Source organism: Aptenodytes forsteri, unplaced genomic scaffold (assembly GCF_000699145.1).
Source record: "Aptenodytes forsteri isolate BGI_AS27 unplaced genomic scaffold, ASM69914v1 Scaffold428, whole genome shotgun sequence".
In the NCBI taxonomy this organism is placed as follows: domain Eukaryota; kingdom Metazoa; phylum Chordata; class Aves; order Sphenisciformes; family Spheniscidae; genus Aptenodytes; species Aptenodytes forsteri.
The window spans coordinates 440,905-463,825 of record NW_008794177.1 but is presented as its reverse complement, the minus strand read 5'-3'; the positions used below and the strand labels follow the sequence as shown (position 1 = coordinate 463,825).

General features: G+C 41.1%; 1 protein-coding gene across 2 annotated transcripts in view; it reads left to right on the top strand.

The window, feature by feature from the left end:
* SMARCC1 (SWI/SNF related, matrix associated, actin dependent regulator of chromatin subfamily c member 1) overlaps positions 1-22,921 on the top strand; it is a 90,121-nt gene that overhangs the window by 35,157 nt on the left and 32,043 nt on the right. For both annotated transcript variants that reach the window (XM_009284477.2, XM_009284468.2), the window contains exons 15-21: positions 3,057-3,170; positions 3,927-4,080; positions 4,395-4,508; positions 6,729-6,788; positions 11,595-11,853; positions 12,516-12,677; positions 22,537-22,592. In XM_009284477.2, coding sequence (XP_009282752.1) covers positions 3,057-3,170; positions 3,927-4,080; positions 4,395-4,508; positions 6,729-6,788; positions 11,595-11,853; positions 12,516-12,677; positions 22,537-22,592 — 919 coding nt within the window. The remainder of the gene's footprint in view (positions 1-3,056; positions 3,171-3,926; positions 4,081-4,394; positions 4,509-6,728; positions 6,789-11,594; positions 11,854-12,515; positions 12,678-22,536; positions 22,593-22,921) is intronic.

Genomic DNA, 22,921 nt, shown 5'->3' with positions numbered 1-22,921 from the left:
TTCCAAAATGTATTTGATCCGAAATGTATTTGACACTAACTCTGCTCCATCAGTTTTATTCTTCAGCATATTTTTGTTTTGGGGTTTCTAGGACTTGGTGTCTGAGACTGCAAACAGATTGAATTGTGAGTGAATGCTTATCTTTCATATTTGCCATTGATGTGGTCATCACGTGTAATCCCATGCTGCTTTTTTCAGTTGAGGTCAAAACATCGGGTCTCCTGATACTCATCCATGAGCTGCTACTGGTTATTGCCTATGAGTGAAGCAAAAAAACTCCCCTCAATCCTGATGATGTCCTAGAGATGTATTTTTGTTGCCATTTAGGGATTGTAGGAGTAGCATGTGGTCTTGGCTTTGTGTTTTCTTTTTAAATAAAATAGAAACATCCTTCCGAATGGAAATGTCTTGCCTCCAGCTTAGTTTTCAGGCCAAACAAAATACCGTGTTTCAAAAGCTCGCACAGGTTTATTCTTTTGACAGTAGTACCTGGGGGGTGGTTTCTGTCTTAAAAGGGATTTTAACTAAATACTAGTTGACTTATCTTTCTTGCTGTTGACAAGTTTTAGCTGATGGGTCATGTTATTGTTGAAAACAGTCTCCCTTCAGGATAAACTTTAGGAATGTTTCTGTCTTAGGCTTCTCTCTTCACCTAGTAATGTGACCTTAACTAATAAGTATTAAACTAATTTCTGCAGCCAAGACCGCTTTAAAAAGTACCTATTCTCGAGCAGGTGGCAACCCAGTTCTCTCCAGGAGCATTCAAAAATGTTCCTGAGTAGTCCTTTATGGAAGAAGCTCCCTTTTTGTTCCTTGCCTACCAAACGTTCAACATGGAGGAGCCCAACACCTAGTCCCATAACTTTTTTCCAGCAAGTTTCATATATAATTTGGTCAGAATGAAGGTGTGGCATTTTGGCAGGAATGTGTACTTACAGCATCTGTCTGCTTATGTCTTGCCTGTGAAAGGCATTGGTGTTCCATCTCTGTATGATTTATATTTTTGATTACCAGCTGCTTTTGCACACTGCATATGAGATGTCCCCGTCTTGAATTTTCCAAAAGCAGAAATCTGCTTAAAATACACTGTTGTGAACACATCTTTGCATAGGATACTCACTTGTATTTGGCAGATTGGTTTTGTTCCATCTAAAGAACAGGGCTAGCAATAATTTTATGGTAGTTTATTTTGTTCCAGACAACTTGTATTAGGAAGCATTAGTACATTCCAGAAACTTACTGAAAAAGACGGTGAAGCAATGTCTACAGTACAGGAAAGAGGCTGAACCCCAAAACCTGCTTACTTGGACTGTTGTGCACTGAAATACGGGAATCTCAGGGGGGTCATTTCTGTGTTAGCAGTTCCCAGCTCAGTGAGTGGGGAGTGCTTTGCTGGCTTCTGGGTTCTTGCCCTCTGCTTTTCAAAGATCTTGTCTTCTCCATTTTGCTGTTCTTTAACCTTTTCTTACTGATCTTTTTATGCATTTAAAAAGTCCACGTGTAGAAACAGTAGCGTTCCATCCAGTGTACTACTTCTGGTGTTGTGCACAGCTTTTTTCCTTCCAGGCTCACAGAGGGGATTGATGAGGATTATTTAGCCTGTTCCATGTGAAGATCAGGACCCATTAATTTTTTTTCTGCAGCTAGCAGTCTGTTGCACGAGTATTTGGTTAGTGACCAAGCCACAGCAACTATTTGTGTGATTCGCAATTTAAGCGTGCTTCGATGTACTGCTAATCCAAACACAGATAAAATCCAGAATGAAACAATCTGGAAGAGATGGGTCATATTCAGTACATAAAAATAAATTCTACTTACCTATTGCTTTTGATACTGATTTGTGGTGGGTTGGCCCTGGCTGGATGCCAGGTGCCCACCAAGCTGCTCTATCACTCTTCTCCTCTGGACAGGGGAGAGAAAATATAATGAGAGGCTCGTGGGTCAAGATAAGGACAGGGAGATCACTCACCAGTTACTGTCACGGGCAAAACAGACTTGGGAGAACTAACTTAATTTATTACCAGTCAAATCAGAGTAGGGTAACGAGAAATAAAACCAAATCTTAAACCACCTTCCCCCCACCCCTCCCTTCTTATTTTCTCTACCTCCTCCCCCTCAGCAGCGCAGGGGGACGGGGAATGGGGGTTGTGGTCAGTTTATCACACGTTGTCTCTGCTGCTCCTTCCTCCTTGAGGGGAGGACTCCTCACACTCTTCCCCTGCTCCAGCGTGGGGTCCCACCCACGGGAGACAGTCCTCCACGAACTTCTCCAATGTGAGTCCTTCCCACGGGCTGCAGTTTTTTGCGAACTGCTCCAGCGTGGGTCCCTTCCACGGGGTGCAGTCCTTCAGGAACAGACTGCTCCAGTGTGGGTCCCCCACGGGGTCACCAGTCCTGCCAGCAAACCTGCTCCAGCGTGGGCTTCCCACGGGGTCACAGCCTCCTTCAGGCATCCACCTGCTCTGGTGTGGGGTCTGCCATGGGCTGCAGGTGGATATTTGCTCCACTGTGGACCTCCATGGGCTGCAGGGGGACAGCCTGCCTCACCATGGTCTTCACCACAGGCTGCAGGGGAATCTCTGCTCCGGGGCGTGGAGCACCTCCTCCCCCTCCTTCTTCACTGACCTTGGTGTCTGCAGAGATGTTTCTCTTGCATATTCTCACTCCTCCCTCTCCGGCTGCAATTGCCCAGGTTTGGTTTTGGTTGTTTTTTTTTTTTACCCCTTCTTAAATATGTTATCCCAGAGGCGCTACCACCGTCACTGATGGGCTTGGCCTTGGCCAGTGGTGGGTCCGTCTTGGAGCCGGCTGGCATTGGCTCTGTCGGACATAGGGGAAGCTTCTAGCAGCTTCTCACAGAAGCCACCCCTGTAGTCCCCCTGCTACCAAAACCTGGCCACACAAACCCAGTACGTGATTCTTAAATTTCATCAATAAAAATTATCTGTTGTTGTTTGCTTGTCAGCAATACAGGTGTTTGGAGAAGGTGAATCCTAAAATACATATTTGAAACTTTGTTAGCAATGTAAATGAACTACCTATCAATTGTCTTCCAGATACCTGGCTTACCGCAACTTCATGATTGACACCTATCGCTTAAACCCTCAAGAGTACTTGACCAGCACTGCCTGCAGAAGGAATCTTACTGGAGATGTGTGCGCTGTCATGAGGTAAAAGCCATGGATCTTTCAGCCACTGCCTTCACTTTAACAAAAAGAAATAGGAGCTACATTAGACATGGAAGTGTTCCAGTATGACAGCATAGGTGTGGGCAATAGCCATGGTGCTGTTGGTTAGTGTTTCCCCACTTCTGTGGTAACCAGACTATTTTATACTATTCTTTATTTATAATATTCTGTCTGCTTGCTGAACCGTACCTACAGAGTTTGGATCTTAACTTGTGATTATTTAGGTTCTGCTGTTCAGTAAGTATGTGGAGTTTTTTCAGAAATTCCAGTTTTGCCACTCAACTTTCAGTTTTATGTTTTGCTAGTCTTAAGCTGTGAGGTGCAGCAGAGCCCTAGAAATTTGGAACTTGCTAAATGTCGATTCAGTGAAGAACAGCTAGAGATAGATGAGGGAAGCAAATCAATGGTTGTGCAGCGCTCACAATCCGTACATTGTCTGCAAATGGTTCCATGCATGCAGCCCTAGCTTTGCTTTGCCTTTGTCCTTAATTAAGTAATTTCCTGTTATCTATGACCAAAAATGTCATGTTTTGTTTTATGCAACATGCTGAAGTGCAGTCAAGTCTGTACAAAGCTCGTGCTATGTGATTTGTGTTGCTATTTGCGATTAGTGAAGGGTTCTGGATCTGTGTTTGATCCAGAAACATAAACTTCTTCCTTTGCTGTCTCCTTTCTGCAGTGTCAAGCATAAGCAAGGCTTTAGTTCTTAAGGTTTTAATTTGTCATGTTGTTTCATAGAGTACATGCTTTTCTGGAGCAGTGGGGTCTCATTAACTACCAAGTGGATCCAGAAAGCCGTCCCATGGCAATGGGACCTCCCCCTACTCCTCACTTCAATGTGCTGGCTGATACACCCTCTGGACTTATGCCTCTCCATATCCGCACTCCGCAGGTGAGCCCTGCAGGTCGCACTAAAGTGTGTTTGCCTTGGCTCTAGCCAGTGCCATACAACATCTCGGTAGAATAACTTGCGCACCATTTGCTGAAATGTTCCCTTTTTTTGTCGGTCTAGGTTGAGAGTTTCAGGTAGTTGGAATCTCCAAAACAAATCTGCTAGCGTTGCGTGCAAGTGATATTATGTAAAGTCATCTCTGTAGACGCATGTTCAACTTATTCAGTCCGTGTTCTGTTTAACACTGTCTGAAAACCTTGAATAACTTTCAGCTCCTGCCCCTGTCACCTTTCTCTTGTAACGTTTGTTCACAGGTTCCAGCTGCTCAGCAGATGTTGAGTTTTCCTGAGAAAAACAAAGAGAAGCCTACTGATCTGCAGAACTTTGGACTTCGCACAGACATTTACTCAAAAAAGACTTTAGCAAAGGCAAGTATGTTGGGATTTTTTCCCCTGCACCTTCTATTAAGCTTTCTTCCTCAAGTGTCCTCCACTAGATGTGGCATTGAGTAACTTGTGTTACTCTTACATTCCTGTTCTAGATTTCTTCCATCTCAATGTAGGATGCCAAGATACCTCACTGATGGTTGTGTTGGAGATCGGATTTTGTAGAAATAGAGACATGTACCTATCCTTAGCCAGTCAATACTGTCAGTCTCCGGACACTGAACTCTTGTTATGTTATTGCATATTTTACCTGAATGGTTCAGAATCAACAAACTATCCAATAATTTAATACAGAATCAGAGATCTTTCAGCAGAGTCTTTAACCGTCCTGTTTTCCAACTCTGAGCAGGGTTTTCCAGACTGACAGCACTAGAAAGTTGCTTGATGACAAAAGGTGTCACAGAACCATTGCAGGGGATGCTTTAGCACTGTCATTGCAATGTATTGTATAGTTAAAGTTTTGAGACACCGTTGCAGTGATGTTGGTAATTCCATAACCTGTTGCCTTTAACTCCTCCTGCTCCCTGATACCTGCGTGTGTGCTTGGAGGTATTGCAGGAATACCAGTTCACTACTTCAGCATAGCCTTCAGTCTGGAAGTCTGTAGCGTTCTGCTGATTAGTGCCTCTCTCGGGCTGACATCAGGCTAATTCTATGTAAGTGGTTTCTGTAAGTACGGTGTTCATTGTCCCAGGAGATCATGAGATAACTATTTAAAAAAACAAAAACAGAAAAACCCCAAACCCAACAGTTCTAGAGATCAGCATTTGTTTATGAAGCCCAATTCCATATCGCATTTCATGGAGTGACTTTTTCACTTAGTTTAGGGAGGTATAAATATTCACCAAATTCATAAATCTTTCACTGGTCTAGACTCTGGTTCTGTTTGCAAGCATCTGTAACGATGATCTCAAGCAGATTTATTTGCAGAAGTTGATTTCCCTTTTTGTTTTATGTGTGTGGCAATTGCTTTTTTGGCTGTTCATACCAGCCTCTGAGAACTGATCAGCTGCTGGATGACTCACTTTGATTAATGTTCTCTGTGGGTTGATGATCTGTTTGAAATGCATCTTGAGATAGGACAGATTTACTTATCCTAAATCCCTTTTCCTTTTGCTGTGGTCTTGCACAGAGACATCCAATCTAGATAATATTCTTTCATAAGCAGGCAACAACCTGCTTTTGTCTTTACTTGACATGTAATGGATTAGGGTGTCTGTAATCATGGAAGGGGAAGTTTTCACCAAGAGTTTTTTAACTTTTAGAAAATCCCAGGAGTTAACCATGAAGTACAGATTTGGGAGCAGCAACCCTTGGAGCAAGTGATTGCTAAATGTGCAGATTATCTTGCTGTAATTACTTTCTCTTTTCACATAGCTCATCTCACTTGTAAAGACTTATTATTATTTTTTTACCGAGTTACTGATGAACTTTTAGATAGATAAACTTTTTTTTGGACCAGCATGCACCTTACCCAGTCCAGTCGGTCTGCCTTGGAAGCAGAGGTGTAACGAGGGCTAAAGTTATGTTGACATAAACCCTGTTCTGTTGAGAAAGGTGCCCTTTAAGCTTAGAGAATCCCAGGTGTGCCTGAATCAAGTAATACTGTCTCCTCAACGGACAGCAGCCTCCTCCGGCTGTCCAGCAGCTGGTGAGGGGGTTAGATATTCCATTGTGTCTGTTGGCTGCCGCTGTCCTTGGTGGGAACTGTAGAATGCTTTGTGTAAACTGCTCTGTTCTTGGTTAATTTTACTGGCCAAAGTCAAGCTGACCAGAATGCCATCAGCACTCCTAAGGGTTTTTATTATTTAGGAAAATCCGCTTTTCTGTTTACTGTATGTGCAAGCAAAGATAGCCGGGAGCCAGGAGAAAAGAGTACCAAATCACTTTGCTTTGGCTTGGCATAAAAGAGGAGTTGCAGGTTCTCCTAGACGTGTTGGGAAGGTGGGATCTGTAACCCCCAGCCTCCGCAGAGACTGCAGGAATGTACTCGCCTGTGTGCCTTGACTACGTAAGTAAATCACGTGAACTGAAGCACTGTACGAGATAACCAGGGATTGGTTAGCTGTAGTAGGAGGGTTGTGAAAGGTACATGTTTGAGTGGATTAAATAACAGGTTCTTCCCCTTTCTTTAATGTTTTCTTCTAAAAAGTTCTGTGCAAAAAGACCTGTATTTCACTACTTTTCCCCCATCTTTTGTAGAGTAAAGGTGCAAGTGCTGGAAGAGAATGGACAGAACAAGAGACATTGCTGCTATTAGAAGTAAGTTCATGAGGGCAAAACCAAAGGCTAGGAAATCAAAACGTGTAGATTTTTAAAGCATATAATATTCTGCATGTAGGTTAATAAATTTTTTGAAGTGGAGTTAGATGACAGCTGCATGCTTTTACAGAAACTGGAATAGCGAAGCAGAGTTTATAGTGGGGAGCAATCTCTTGGGACTCAACTGGTGTAGCTGGAGGAGGGGAGCGGTTGAGTATCTGTGTATACATGGCTGCCTGTCTGTTGTGGTTATGGCTTTTAAATTGGTAAAAGGTTACAGCTCTCCCTTGAAAAACCATATCTCTTTATTTGACTGTCATGGCTACAAGGAAGTTACTACTAAAAAGAGATGGCAGTAACATCTATGTAATAGAGGGGCGTCATGTACTTTAAGGTTCGGTTCTATCTAACTTGTACCTGCAAGCCAGAAATTAAGTATTTAAGAATGTTTGCATAAACTCAAGAACAGATCTTGCAGTGCAGAGAGGTCTTTTCATTAAACAGAAATTGCTAACGGTATGAAATAAATGCCTTTCAAGTAGTGGCTTACCTGCCACTAAGATAAATACTTTGAAATTCTGATAATCTTTACAAGTTCCTGGCTATGCCATAGCATGTTAGGGAAACAGCTAATTTTTGAAGTTTAAATTGTTAAGAAACAGTTGAGGCTGTTTCCTGTCTCCTGCCGCTAAGAAGGGAAGCTCTTTATTTGGTAACTCTTTAATCCCATACATCTACTCATTCTTTTTGCCACATAGCTGCACTTGATGTATTCTTTAAGATTTTTCTGGAAGTCTACAAGAAATATACATGAGATGACTCAAACCAGGTACTGTAAAAATTAGCTCAAAGAACTGCCGGCACACTAGATCAGGTTTTTGTCCCCAGATTGCTTAATCTGATGCTCTTGAACCACATGGTAATTGTCAGGTCTCTTGGAGTTCCAGCCTAGGATGAAAACCATCACGTGAGGTGCGCTGCAGAAGCATGTTCTAGTCTTTCACACTATCAGGGCAGCATTGTTTTTTCATAGCGCTTCGTCAGAAGAAGAATCTCGGTGGCCTGAAATAATTAATGTGCTGCTGCTTCCTGTAAAGAAATTATCATCTACCTAGCTTTCTTTTACAGGAACATTTTCTTGATGTAGAGGTTGGGTGGTTGATTTTTTTCCTTTTACGTAATTCAGGGTTCTGGTATAAGAATTCCAGTTTTGGGGTTGTTTTTTGTGTTTGTGTTTACTTGAAGAGAGAGCTTAAAGCAGACTGCAATTGTGTGATTGTTCTGGCTTTTTTGTCTTTATATGTGTCAGTAAACCCATTGAAAAGGTAATTTCACAAGGAAAAGCATGGACAATGGATCTTGACAGTGCTTGATGGTGCTGAACAATACTCAGCTTCTGTGTGTGGCTTCTTTTCTGAGCTAGCCAAAGTGCCTTATCAGCAGCATACTTTGGTTCAGCCTTCACAGATATGGAAGTGTGTTCATCAAACAGCCAAAATAGATATTTATTTTTTTGTTAGGTTGATACGCACTGTTTAGACGATACTCTTCTATTGGCACATGGAAAAAATTTGCTTATAGGGTGAAAACAGCTAAGATGTCTTTCTTGATATGCTGGCTTCTTTGCTTACTAGTAGTAGTATTTAAAAATCATTCTTTTGTACGTTTGTAGCTTATAGTTGTACATGGCAAGTAGTAGCCTAATGAAATAATCCAGATGACATTCTTCTTTATTTTAAAAAACAAAACAAAAAACCCTAAAGTCTTCAGATTACAATTTTATTTAATGTGAGTTTAAATTAGTAATGTTTTTGTTCTTCATTCTTCGTGGATAAACCAGTAAAGAGTATATTAGTTCAAGCATAAGTAATTCAGCTATAACAAGCCAGCTCAGTCCAATTAAATCCTCAGGGTAGCTTTGGGCAAATATATATGCAGTGAAGTTCCAAAGAATAAATCTTATCTAAAATAATTATTGTCCTTCCGCCTGTTGACCGAATAAATTGGGGGGAGGAAATACTGTTTCCCTCCCAGAATCATCTTCCCTGCCACACTGCTTCTCCGTATCTCCACAGAGTACTATTCGTGCATAGTTAAGTGCATTTTCAGCTATTTATGATAAGGACAACTATTGTGAGAGCTAGTTCGTCTAGCAGAAAAATAACAAGCAATGAAGGAGAATGAGAAAAAAAAAAAAACCAAAACCTTGTGTGGTCATGAAAAGCAGAGCTGATACGCTAGTGTGATTAAAAATGGATAGACAGTGACACATAACTTACGGCACAGAGATGAAATTAGGGAAAGTGAAATGAAGGTTGAAGAAATATTTCCCCATGAGTAAAGTGAAATGAAGGTTGAAGAAATATTTCTCCGTGACCATGACCTAGTGAACTAAGCAGTTTCTCATTTCTTTAAACACTTGGGCAAGATCAGACAGGTCAGGAGAACGGTTCATAAGCAGTTAGGGACCGTTGATTCCCGCGGTATGGACCAGGCTGTCCAATGTAGTCTGTCCTTGGTTCATTCCCAAAGCAAATTGTTCTTTCCATTGAGCTTTCAGAAGCCTTCATGTTGTCTGGCTCATGGTCTTCAACAGTTCCTGTATTGTTCTTTCCATCCAGCTAAGCTCTGCTGGAGCACAGCGTTCCTGTAGTCTGGTACTTGCCCAGCTAATCTCACACCCAGTGTTTTAAGGGAAGGAGCAGGGAACCAGTGGCCTTCTGAAGATACACTGGGGTTTTTTTTCCCCTCCTTCCCACCCAATTTAAGCAGTAAGACCTAGCTATGAGAGAGAGAGAAAAAATGTTTTGGCGTTGATGAAAAAGACTGGTTTACACATGGTCCTGCAGGCAAACGTCTTCTGAGTGCACAACCTTCATATACGTAGTAACTTGTTTTGTGGAAATGTCCCTTCCCAGGCTGGGGAATTCTTAACACGTGAGGCTGCTGGCTCAGTTTCTGTCTTCTACTCGTCACTAGCAACTCTGCAGAAACATCCAGCATATTAACTTTGTGTGCCTTTGTGTACTACTCAGACATGTTGGATGTATCTTCCTCATGATGTCCGACAGATGCTGTCCAGTTGAGCAGCCCGTTTGCTCTGAATTCTGCCTTTATGCTGCAAAAGGTTGTGCACGTGGAGAGTTCAGTCAGTCTTGCGGGTTACCCTGAAGGTTGAGATTTCTGGTAGTTCTCAGCCTTGTGGGAAAGATCTCAAGTATTGAAAAGCTATTAACTTTATTTGTTCTTAACATTCATGCTTAAATGGACATACTGCTTAGTTGGGGAAACTTGGTTGTCATGAGCAGTTAGTTTAGGAGGAGGATGATTTCTGTGTCTTCTGAAATATATTATACCTGCAGACAGGTGCCTTAAAATCCAAGGCAGCCTGCCTGATGGCCAGCAAGTCAGCAAGGACATATCACAGGGATCCTCCAAGCAGTCTAATAATACCTACTTCAAACTCTGTTCTTCCCCCTCCCCCAGTTATTGCTAAAACGCCTGCTCGCTTGCTGTGAAGCGATGCAGAAGCTGGTTACCTTTGTTTGTGGCAGGGTAAGTACAGTGTAAGTAAAAAACCAGCTTGACTTCTCGGCCAAATATGTTAAAGTTCAAAACGAAAATGGGATCTGCAACTCAAACAGAAAGGTGTTTACCACCCTTGCTCAGGCCTCTGGTATTAAATATTTTCGGAAGACTTCTGTTATGCCTGTGAGTTGCAGATCCCATTTTCACTTTTAAGTTCAACATATTTTGCCTAGATCTCAAATGGCTTTTTACTTTTTCTAGGTGACTGGACCGTGAATCATCTCAGTAATGTAAAAGTTAACGGTTCAGGATACTTCAACACTTATTTTATGCTATCCAAATGCTTAAATAACTAAAACAGTGTTTAGGGAAAAAAACCCCTGCTTGTTAAGGGATAATATTCTATTAGGCTAGCACTTTGGGTTTTTACAGCACTAATTTGTTAGTTTTTGAAAAACTGGTGCAGGGACTTCAGTAGCTCATTGTTATTAAATTGTTTTGTTAAGACTTCTTCAGTAACTTTAAAAGCGACTGAAATTCTGAATTACAAAATCTTTGATTTAATCTGGAAGTTCTTACTTTATCAGGTGGCTTATCTACGTAATGATGATTTGTTAACCTGAATGCATAACAAAAATCAGACTGTTTAACAGTTTCTAGAGAACTGATCTCTTCTGGCTTCGTGATATCAGACATATTTTTCTCTTTTCCCCTGGTTTGATGCTCTTTCATTTTCATAACATCTGTTGGATCTAAAAACTGGACTTCACCATCATAGCTAGTATATATGTGTGAAATAAATCCTGTTCCTGCCCCAAAGAGCTTAGTGTGTTAAGACATAAGTGAGAGAACACAAGAGTGCCCTCAGGGTGAGTAGTTATGGGAATCAAAAGAATTGGTGAGACTTGGTAGGACAAGCAAACTTACTTCTCTCTAAAGCTTTTCATGTGAAAGCAAAATGGGGAAACACTAGCTATGCAAATATTATTCGTAAATCCCAAATCTTCTGACAATTCTGATACAGTAACAGCATAAAACTCGTGTGATGATCCCTGCAGCTTAAATTTAGCTGATGTCCCAGTGAGATGTTCATATTTCTTATGCAGAATAACTTTGCTACCAGAAAAAATACAATTTTAAATAGTTTTCTGATCCCGATTTATTGTTCCATCACCAAAATAACTAGTATTGAAAATCTTTTTGCATGAAGTAGGTTTGTTTTTGGGTTCCCCCCCCCCGAGCAGTCAACGTATATACAACGATTTTCATCTTTTGCAGGCTCTGGAGATGTACAAAGATGACTGGAACAAAGTCTCAGAGCATGTTGGGAGCCGTACCCAAGATGAGTGCATTCTCCATTTTCTGAGACTTCCGATTGAAGACCCCTATTTGGAGAACTCCGATGCGTCTCTGGGCCCGCTGGCTTACCAGCCCGTACCTTTCAGCCAATCTGGCAATCCAGTGATGAGTACCGTAGCTTTTCTGGCGTCGGTGGTGGATCCCCGGGTGGCATCAGCCGCAGCAAAGGCTGCGTTAGGTATGAGTTTGCCCCAGCGGGTTTTTTTGCCCTGTCTCTACAACTTTGCTCTCTGTTGGTCTGCTCTTAAAATCAACTGTTTCTAGAGTTCTTCAGGGTGGGCAATAAGTTGTAAAAACAAATTTACATGTATGTAGAAAACAGGTCTACTGATAGCCAGTATTGTGTTCTGTTGTTACTGAAACTGCCAATTTACAGGCAAGTTAGAATAGCTCTTAAAGGCCACTGAATGTCTAAAGATGGCTTGCATTCCCCTTCTGTGCTCACTGACTATTGGTAGTGTTTGCAGGCACCACCTAGTAGTTGGTGTTACTGTGACCACTGTCATTAGTTTAGCTATGGGTAAATGCACAATGCTAAACTTTCAGTTTTCCTGCTTTACTTGTGTGAAGTTATATGGGTCCTCTAAGAAACTCGACGAAATAGTTCCTTTCACTTTTTTCCTTATTTTTCCACGTAAAAGACAGTTTTACATAATTGGGAGGAGACTATTTCCTACCACGTTTGAGAGAGAAAATTAACTACCTCATGTGAAAATAAGGAACTTAAATATTTGAGAATTCATTTTGTCACGAGATTTACCTGCACATTGATCTGAGAAAATCATAACTTTTAGTTTTCTTTAAAACCCTCGCAATATAACACTGTGTAATTTCTAACAGAGGAGTTTTCTCGAGTCAGAGAGGAGGTACCACTGGAGCTTGTTGAAGCTCATGTAAAGAAAGTACAAGAAGCAGCAAGAGCCTCTGGGAAGGTGGATCCAACATACGGACTAGAGAGCAGCTGCATTGCTGGAACAGGTCCAGATGAGCCGGAGAAAATCGGTAGGCTGTCCATCAAAATGCAGAAATTTCTGCAGATGAGGTTCCTTAGGCATTTTCTTCTGACTCATAATAAACCGTAAGTTCACCTCCAATACGACACGGGAATCGCAGGTAAGGAGAGTGTGACAGGTCATTCCAGTTCTGCTTGCTGCAGGATTATTAACTCTTTCCACTGAATTAATGAACTTAGGACCAGCTTTAGTTTCAGAAATTTGTTTTCCGACTCTGACTATGTGGAAATGCCATTGCTTGGGATGCATAGAGTTGAGTGGGCAAAAATACCAGAGCAGAACATTTCATGCCAATTCTCTGGGTATTGGAGTAGTTAGAGGACACTGCCTTTCTAGCATTATAGTTATGATAAGCAAACTGAGTTTTATTGGCTCTTTGTGCTGCAGCTGAATTTATAATGTTATATCACACCTTTTGGTAACCAGTTTTAATGCAAGTCTTGTACTCTGAGTACATTGCTAACTGTGGTGGTAGCAGAAAAGGAACTTTTTATTAAAAGATAGACTGGTACATGATAATGCCACGATTCTTGGCTCTGGTTGTTGTACATTCCTCTGCCATACTAACAAGCTCTTGTTTTAGAGCTCGGTTTCAATTGAGCTGTTTTCTTGTAGTATTCAGCAGATATTCTGGTATTAAGTCTCTTATCTGAAACTTTGACAGGTGCAAATTGTTTATTCATTACTATGGAGAGTAAAAGTGTATCTTGTGGCAACTCCCTATAAAGTGAAACCACTTTGTGTAACCCTTTCTGTTTAACCCTATTTTGGCTCTCCTTCAACAGTAAAATGAGTAGACACGCACGTTTTGCTACGTACCTACTGACCTTCTCAGACTTTCACCTCTTGAGTTTGGTGCAGATCTACCGACTTGTCTGTAGATCTTTATTTTTCTCTCCAGCATTGTTGGCTGCTGTTTTGTTCAGCTTATCATGAATCATTTTGGTGAATTTAGTGACTAGATATTTAAAGGCTCGTATAGCTTTGGGTAAAACTGAACAGCATGTAATCTAGATTGACTGGAAGGTTTGATTTGGGCTGTGCTTGCGCATCTCATAGTTGACCTGCTGTCACCCCTTCTAGAGACATGAGCAAGGTGCCAAATTGTGTGATGGGATTGTAAGGGACCTCTGTGTTCCAGTGCTGTTCAGTTATCAACTGCTAGTCATACAGGTGAAGACGCACGTCTACTATTTATGGTACTTAATGTCCATTTTAAAACTACACTTCTAAATTAGATTTAAAAGTACCGCTTAACTCATTAAGATATTTTTTAAATAGAAAAGAAGTTATCGGACCACTCAATCCTTCTGTTACATTTTTCAGTTCTACACTCAGTGGGATAGACTTGATGTGAGGCAGCTCAGTGCTTTGGGAAGATGCGGAGTATGTGCGGAAAGGGGAACACTAGCATCTGGAATACCTGCTTCTCCCTGTTCTGCAATGCTCTGTTGCGCAAAACTGACAGCAAGCATCGAAGCCCTGTTGAAACGGCAAGGCTTTGGGGTTTATTTTCAAGTTTACTATGAAACAAATCTAGATGTTATTCTATCTGGGACTAAGTTTAATTTGATAGTTATTTTAAAATAAGCTCAGCTTAAGTTAAATCTTTCTTACTGGGGCTTTGTTTCCTTTTTCCATATTCTCCAAGTACAGGCTTCACTGTAGTACGTTAAGGACCTCTGTCACATCTGTGCTGCTTTGAATCTTAATTCTTAATCCTGCAGCACGACTGCGGAAGTTTACCATTGCTACATCATCGGTGATATTGCTAGTCTGTAGGTTAGCCCTTTCTCCAGGAGAATTTGCACACAAGTTGCAAATAAAGATTTTGAAGTGCTTGTCATTTAATATGGGGAGTTGGAGAGCAGATGACCATAACACGATTATTTCTGAATGAGCTGTGTGGTGAGTTCTATAAGTAATACTGTCCTGTTACAGTTAATGCGATTTGTATTGGGCTGTGACTAATGGAATAAATTAGGACAACAGCAGATGGTTCTCCCTGGGGGAGCTGCTCAGCAAGAGTGAACTGGGTCACTCAACAATCTGCGGTGCCTTCCACCTCCAAAACAGCTTTGCACTGGAGGGCATGGGGGAATCCATAGCTTGCACTTGCAGAGGTGTGTTTAATACGTTGAAGTGTAGTGTTGTGGTGTGCAACTGCTGAAATGGAGCTGTGTTTCTGCATGGCTAGACCTGAAGTTTTATATCTAAATGTCACTATGGAGAACTAAAAAGATCTACTTAGGGTTCCGTACTATAATTAAAGTTCATCAGTTGTTATATTTTAGAAATAAAATTATGTCATAGCTCCATAATGATTTAAAAACTCTTAATGTTGGTGAATTATAGGCAATGTGGAATGTGAAAGGGGAAAATATGACTAGAACAGATTGCAGGAGCTTACGTTAATAGTCAAGAATCTCCTCTTTTAAGTCTTCATCGTTAGTTTTTCTAAAAGCTGGTGATGGTTCCTTTTTAAATTGATATAGGAAGGCTTCAGTAGAGTTAAGGGGAGACTCAAGTGCTTCAGGGGCTGTGGTAAGCATGGTAGACACTGTCTTTTACTTTCCAAGATAGTGCCCCACTGTAGGTTACAGTGCAATACATGAAGATGCTTCGCATCTGTTTTAGTAAAAATGAATTGAGAGTAAACAAGGGATCGTAGCTCATTAGGCTAGTGATTAAGCTCCAGAGAAGGGAAATACTCGGTACGCCTGTGGTACTTAGTAGTTTCAATTAAGTCTTCACTGAGTATGTGTGCTTTCTTAATGGCTTTCCAAAGGTGATTAACTACATTGCACATATATGCAGTCACTGAATGAGGCACGAGGCAGTCGCTGAAGTGCCTGTGTTGGAGGCAGTTACTTGTGCATTTTAGGTCTTATTCTAACAAACATTTCACTGAAAGTATTTCCGCTGACACAAGTGTATGGATGCTTCAAGCTGTAGCTCATCTGTGACAGTAAGCACTGAGGGACTGGTGGTCTGATTTACTGTCTGCTACAACTGTAAGCTATTTAAATGGATGATTAAATTTAATATTTTATGGATGATTTTGTATCATTCTCAAATACACATACTAGAAAACTACACACAAGTATACATACACAGGAGAAGTTATTTTACTTCATTTTTGGCAGGATGATTTCTCTTCTGGTCTCCAGGGTGTGCTTTAACTCTGAAATAATGCAAGTATTGTTAAAATGAACAGTCTCCGAGTACTTCATTCACTTTGCGTGTATCCAGGTGGCTGTGAGCTAGTTCTGCGCCGCTGGAGGATTGAGCCCGTCAGTCCTCTTGTGATGGACTCGTGCAGCTCGCACGAAAGCTGCAGCAGCTTTCTGTGAACTCTCCACCCTTCTTCATGGAAGCCCACCTGGTTATTGTGCTGTACAGCTACAAGCTGCGTGAAGCAGAAACAGAGGAAGCTCTGGTGGCTGCGGAGTCCTGACTTACTGTGGAAAATGTAAATTATGGTTTAGATAATAGCGTAACTATCATATTCAGACCCAGGATTTTTCCATAGCTATAGTATATTTCCTCTCAATTAAATATTAATATTCAAGCCTGACTTTTGACAGGTTGTGTGTATTGCCTTAGTGAAAACAAAGGAGGCTGGGATGTCTTGAGGGCATATTTAAACTATTTGCTGAGCTGAAACTCATGCTAGTGATTCTGTGCATTTATATGCAGGGTTTTGCTTATTGTTCTTCCGATGACAATGGAGGTTACGTATCTGCTTATGCTGCAAGTGTCTGTCTGCTGGTAATGCAGTAAATTCTTACCGTGGAAATATTTTATAGTTTTATTTGTTGACCTAAAGTCAATTTAACTTCTCTGTAAAGTCAGTGGGCTTCGTCAGAAGTCAGTTATAAGTTCTTCATGTATTAGAAAACGAGGCTCCGTGTTCTTGGAGATAATATGCAAAACAGAACAAGCTTCCATAGAGACAGAAAATATTTCCTGCTTCAGGTTTGAAGAGGGGCGCGGAGAGGTGATGTTTCCTGGTCTGCAAGTGGTTTCTCCCTCTTGAAAGATGTCTTGTGGTGACTCACAACCATCTCCCTCTTGCTGATTTAAGAAATATTGTTAATTTGATTCCCCATAACCTGCAAGGTATAATACCAAACCTGCTGAAGAGGGTTAAAGAGCATCATTGGTGCCATGTAAAAGGGATTACAGGCTCTTTCTCATTAAAGTTAAGTCTTCCCCTTTTGTAAAAGGGACATGTAACTGATCAATTCCTGTTTGCATTATCAGTTATGTATTTTCATTAACCTCATTAGATCATACAGAAAAATCAGTACGGTTGTGTTTGTATCCAACTGAAAGGCAGGAGTAATTTCTGTCATTCTCATGCAGAGGGTCAGAAATGTTTTGGTTTTTTCCTGATCCTTTCATATTTGAATTAGAGATTAGTTTTTACGGGACTCTTAATTGGTTTGAGGTACTTTCAATAGCCTGTAATTTAGAAGCAAAAACCTGCTTCAACCCAGGTAAACTTACTCAACCCCCAAACTAATAATTGATAGCTTTCACTTTCTTTTTCCTTATACATGCAGTATTTCAGCACGGTCCCCTCGATGTACACAAGTTCAGAATGGTTTATGCCAGTGGGAACTGCAGAGGCATAGCGCTGTCACTGCAAATAAGGGCTTAGTAGCTAATATGAGAAAACAGTTTTCAAAAACCATTGACTACAACCTGCCTAAAGTTGTCATCCTGATTTTAAAAGAACATTTATTATTACAGCCAGGACTAGGAAACCTAAGTTAAATTGGGATGTCCGCAATAATCTTACTGTCACACATACATACCTCTGGCTCTCTTTGTAGCTGAATGTGTCCCTATGTAACATAAAAGAACACTTTGTTTTGGAAAGTGTCTGTCAAATGTATTATGATGCAAGGGAGAGTCCAAGGGCAGTTTTCCTTACCGTGAGATGCTCTATGTGCTTTTTTCTTTGAGAAAATTTTCTCTAAAGGGTGGATGGGAAGGAGTTTGTCTTTCTGGGGTCTCCTGTTTGCCTTGGAACTTCCTCCGCAGCAGTAGTTGCTTACCAACTCTTACCGTGGTCTACAGATTGGTCTACAAATTTGCCCACAGAAGCTGTGGATGCTCCATCATTGGAAGTGTTCAAGGTCAGGTTAGACGGGGCTTTTAGCAGCTTGATCTAGTGGAAGATGGCCCTGCCCATGGATGATCTGGATGATCTTTAAAGGTTCCTTCCAACCAAAAGCTTTCTATGAGTATATGAAATAAAAAATGAATATTTAATAAAACTTGCCCCAATACTTGTAGAGAATTGATAGCAAACACTTAGAATCCATGATAATGCTTGATGTGTAGCACATTGTAAACGTACACAAATTCATCCTGTGCTCGTGTCTTCAGCTGCCGCAGCGACTCACGCATTGCTGGATGCTGCTTTTCTGAAAAACTTTACCTTAAGGTGGGAAACCTTGAAATGTGTTGTAATCAGAAAACAAAACCCACATTCAGAATTGAGTTTAGAGTGGAAAGGGAGTTCAGTCTTACCTAAAGGACACAAGAACAAGCTGACTTCTTGGGTAGAAGAGGAAAGTTTGTGTCTTATAGGACTTTATTTTATGGCATTCTTAGGGGCAGCTTACATGATTATTGCCTTACAGCTTTCTCTCAAATGTGATTCAGAATCTAGCAAGGAGTATTGTCACCTGTGAAGTTTGCGTTCCTGAGCAAATCATGTGCAACTGTGTGACAAGAACTTTCTAGGGAATTTTTCCCCCTCCCTTGGAGTATAAATGTGAAGCTGCAGGTTTCTGTGGGAACTCCTTTGGACTATGAGCCTTCAACAGATGAGATAGTAGCCCGATGGTCAAGATGCTCGCTGCTGGTATGGGATGCTGAGACTTGAGTCTCTGCTCAGCCATGTTCTAGACTGGAGAACCTGAGCTCCAGGTTCTTGTCTTCCGGGAGAGTGAAAAAATTATCAAGTCATGAGCTTTTAAGAAACAGAAGCCTCCCCATTTTGCCTTAAAATTGTCCACAGACTAGAACTTTTCTGGCCTGTTTCACTCTGACTTGGAGTTTTGTAGGAAGCAGAACTTCAGAATTGCTCCACTTCTCCCTGTGGTTAAGTTTTTGTTTATAGAAAATGATAGACTTTTTTCTTTCAATTACACTGTATCCCAGTACTAGGAATCTTGACGTTCTTGGTGTTTGGGCTAAGCAGCACCAGAATGGAAACTTGTGTATTCCTGTGCAGTATTTTCCTAGTTTGAGCTCGTGATCTTCCACTCTACCAACCCAAGCACACTTGGAGTGTTCTGCACTTTTTCTTCACTTTTTTTGCTGAAAGAGAGAATAAAGCTTTCTTTGTAAAGCTTTCCCTTTCATTTACTAGAAGGGATGACACTTTTAAGCCCAGTTTGGAGCTCTGCTTCTAGGCTTGAAATAGCTGTCTGACAAAATCTAATCTAGATTTTCCCTGTGACATTATTAGGTCACTAAATCCTAACTCTGAAATAAAACTTCTGAGGAGATATGTCCCCAGTCTCCATAAATTGAATTATGGTGGCAGATACTTCAGATAAGTAGGTTTATCACCTTAAAATAAGCCAAGAGGAAAACCATTATCTTTCAATCAGACATTTTAGTAGGTTTTGCTAATATATGGAAGGGACTTTTGTAAAAACTTCTCTACAGAACTGTTGCTATTAAAGCAAAAACACTTTGTACACCTGTTTTTCTTCAGTGTAGCACACAGGAATTACCAGTAAAATAAGGATTACCGAAAATGAACACCCTACACCAGCCAGAAGCTTAGAGATGGATCAGGGCTTTTCACCAAGAGTTTTGTATTGGTGTAGCAGCATGTGTTGGAGTCCAGGATCTAAATAAGCTCCTTCTTTAACACCCCTGTACATTAAATTGTACTACGGTTTCTGTTCTTGCAGTTCTGAGGTCCTAGACAAGGAGTACGAGGTTGTGCTGACACTTCCCTCTTGTGCATTTTTGCAGAACAGCTGGGTGCTGCAAATAAATCGGGATTTCTTGGACTTTTAAACAATCCATATGCAAAATATCTGGAAGTAGTAGTACATTATTCAGACACCTTCATGGTATTCTCCATCAATATGCTTGTTGTTATCCTCTTATCTCAGAGGCCTGCTATCGTTAGTAGGAACCTTTTAAAAAAGTGTTCTGTAAAGGAATGACTTAATGAATGAACCAAGGGTTAGCACCAAGAGATGTGCGCTAAGCACAAGAAGATACTAACTGCTGTTAAAACACACGCTTCTCTTATGAGGTGGGTGCATCCAGCACATGGTAACACATAGGTTTTAATTTTTTTTTCCTTCCTCATTTTGGTCTCACTTGTATACCAGAGAAGCTGTTATCTAGTCTTCTGCTGTAGATGCTGAAGTTAGACGGTATGATAACTGGTCAGCTACTACTCAGAAAACAATCTGTAATGCAAGGGTGCCTGGTTCTGTTTTGGCAGAACTCTTCAGGTATCTCTAATAGCTGTTTGAATACCAGACAGACCAGGTATCTCTAATAGCTGTTTGAATACCAAACAGACAGTAAGTAAGAGGTTACAAGCTTGAAGAGCTCAGTCTAGTCAGCCAAAAAAACAAAATGAGCAATAGCAGGAAGCACGTAGTTGTGTATTGAAGCTAAGGTTTTTTTCATGCCTGGTAGTAGGGCACTCTCAGGGTGCTTGTGGTCAAGGTCAGGTTTTTATGGGTGTCTGGCAAACTTGTTTTGGGTTCCCGATATGAAGGCGTAAGAGGCAGCAGGTGCCGTCCAGACCCACACATCCATGGCAGTGAGAGAACCCTCCAAATATCACAATAGTTCATATTATATGCTTATACCTTCTTATGAATGTTTCCCAAATTACTTGTACTCTTCTGTTTTGGCCTCTGAGGAGAGGAAGACTTCTTTGGTCACACACTAGATGGAGATTTTTGATGACCAGTTCAGAACCAGAAGCTGCAGTGATGTAGGTGAGCTGCCTCTGCTCTCTGTAGAGGTCTCCTCCTGAGCATGTGCTTGGCATGCTTCTCTCTTTCCACAAGGAAGTACTTCATGACTCCAGTATGGGAGCCTTGTCTTGGAGCCAGTCTTGGCAGAGGTTGTCTCGTGTGATTCCTCTGAAGATTCAGGTCATGGTGTAAGGCTGAGGCTCTACCTCCTGGAGCAGTCCAGGAAATTGTTATTGCCCAGAGAACGCAACTGGTGGTTTTACGGAGAGCCCTGCACATCTTACAACATCTGTCGGCAATACCTGAAGCCACTGGGGAGAAGTAAGAGCTCACCCAACGCTATTACCTTTTTCAGCGTTAGCACTGAAGGTGCAACTCAGCTCTGGTTTTTCAGAGCATCTTGGAAAGCATGCTTTTTAAAAAGCTGGGAGTCGAGCAGGCTATCCTGTGACAACATTGTCAGGAGGTGTGTTCGTTCAGCCTCAGCTCTGTTTCTCATTTTTTGGATGGCTATATTTGGATGCAGAGGAAACTCAGAGCTTTCAGCTGGTAATTTATGTTCTTTTCTTGCTTTGTATCTAACAACAACCAACTCTTGTGCTCAAAAGTGATTCATATCTTGTTTAGCACCTAACTAGGCAGCTGCAGTTGGGCTCTTGAGGAGGAGCTGCAGTACAGCTTTTTTCAGTGAAAAGGCGAAGAAAATGTTAGGGTTGAACTTGGATTATTTCATTGATCCACTCTTCAGTACAAACCCACAAGTATTGGTATCATTACAGCTGAGGAAGAAGCAAGAGAACGGATGATCAAGGTCTGAGTGAGAGCGCTGTCCAGGAACATCTACCATAGGACTACACCTTTTGGGCCAGTTTCTTTGATCTAAGCTTCGTTGTTCAGTTCAGACTCAAACATTTGTTTTGAATGTATTTCTGAGGGCTTGGATACATTTCAGAGTGCTTTTGGGAGAAATGTGTTTGGAGGAACAGCACAGAGAGCCATACGGGACTGGAGAACCAGTTGGTCATCACGTGTATGCAGGGCAGCAGGTACGAAGGGTGTGAAATGAGGTTTCACTGTGCAGGGTTTCACATCAAACCGATGCGGAGGGTAACTGCTCGCTGCCTGGAACTCCAGTGGTTTTAGGGCCAGAAAAAATGAGATCCTTAGTGTTTAAGAACAGTATTAGTGCTTTAACAAATTTGCTAGTGCTTAATGTTACTCTGGTGTTGAATAGTTATTTTGAAAACTGCTTTGGGGAATTCTGGTATTTGTACCACCTGCAAAATGGAATTTAAATCTTCAGTTGACCTGCAACACACGACAAGGCCTCTGGATAGACCTTTCATCGAAAGCAGCTCAGGGGATCTTGTGCTAAGGAGGAATGACAAGTCTGGCAGCACTGTAATTGAGGTTAATCATGTAACTGACAACTATCTACAGAATCAAATTGGATGTATTGGGAAAAACATTTTATAATACTGCAACTTACCAATGGGAATTACTGTATGACTTGAATACTGCAGAACTGTGCATCGAACTGTCCTTTATGTAGCTAAAATTGATAGATTTGGTGGTTTCTCTCTACGTAGGTAGACTGGGTGTTTCAGCAGAGCATAGATAACTTAATGTTTTGTCCTGCTTGTTGGACTGAAAAGAAAAACCAGTTAAATTTAAAATGGCAAGTAAACTTGATTTTTAAACTAAAATTGGTATAATAAGCTTTTAGTCTTCCAGGAGTTTAATGTTGTGGCTTTCTTTAAACCGCTGTCAGTGGAGAACAGAAAATTTTAGTTAACCCTGAAATAAATGTTGAGTATGATAAATGGACATTATGGCAATTCTAAATACTTTACTTACTTCTTTTCTCAGATGGAGCTGAAGAAGAAAAAATGGAAACCGAGACAGATGGGCAACAATCTGAGAAGGTAAGCTTGGCTCAGTACACTGGTTCTGAAAAGATAGTTCTGACACTTACGAACCTCAATTATTACGTTCTAAAATGCTGTGTAAGAAAGGTAGGTGGTAGTGTGCTGGTCAGTGTGTGTGTCCATTGGGAACAGTTTTTCAGTCTTCATACTGCTTTATTTTCTTATGAGTGATTTAGTCTCAAGTCATAGGATCATAGAATCATTTCGGTTGGAAAAGACCTTTAAGATCATTGAGTCCAACTGTTAACCCAGCACTGCCAAGTCCACCACTAAACCATGTCCCTAAGCGCCACGTCTACATGTCTTTTAAATACCTCCAGGGATGG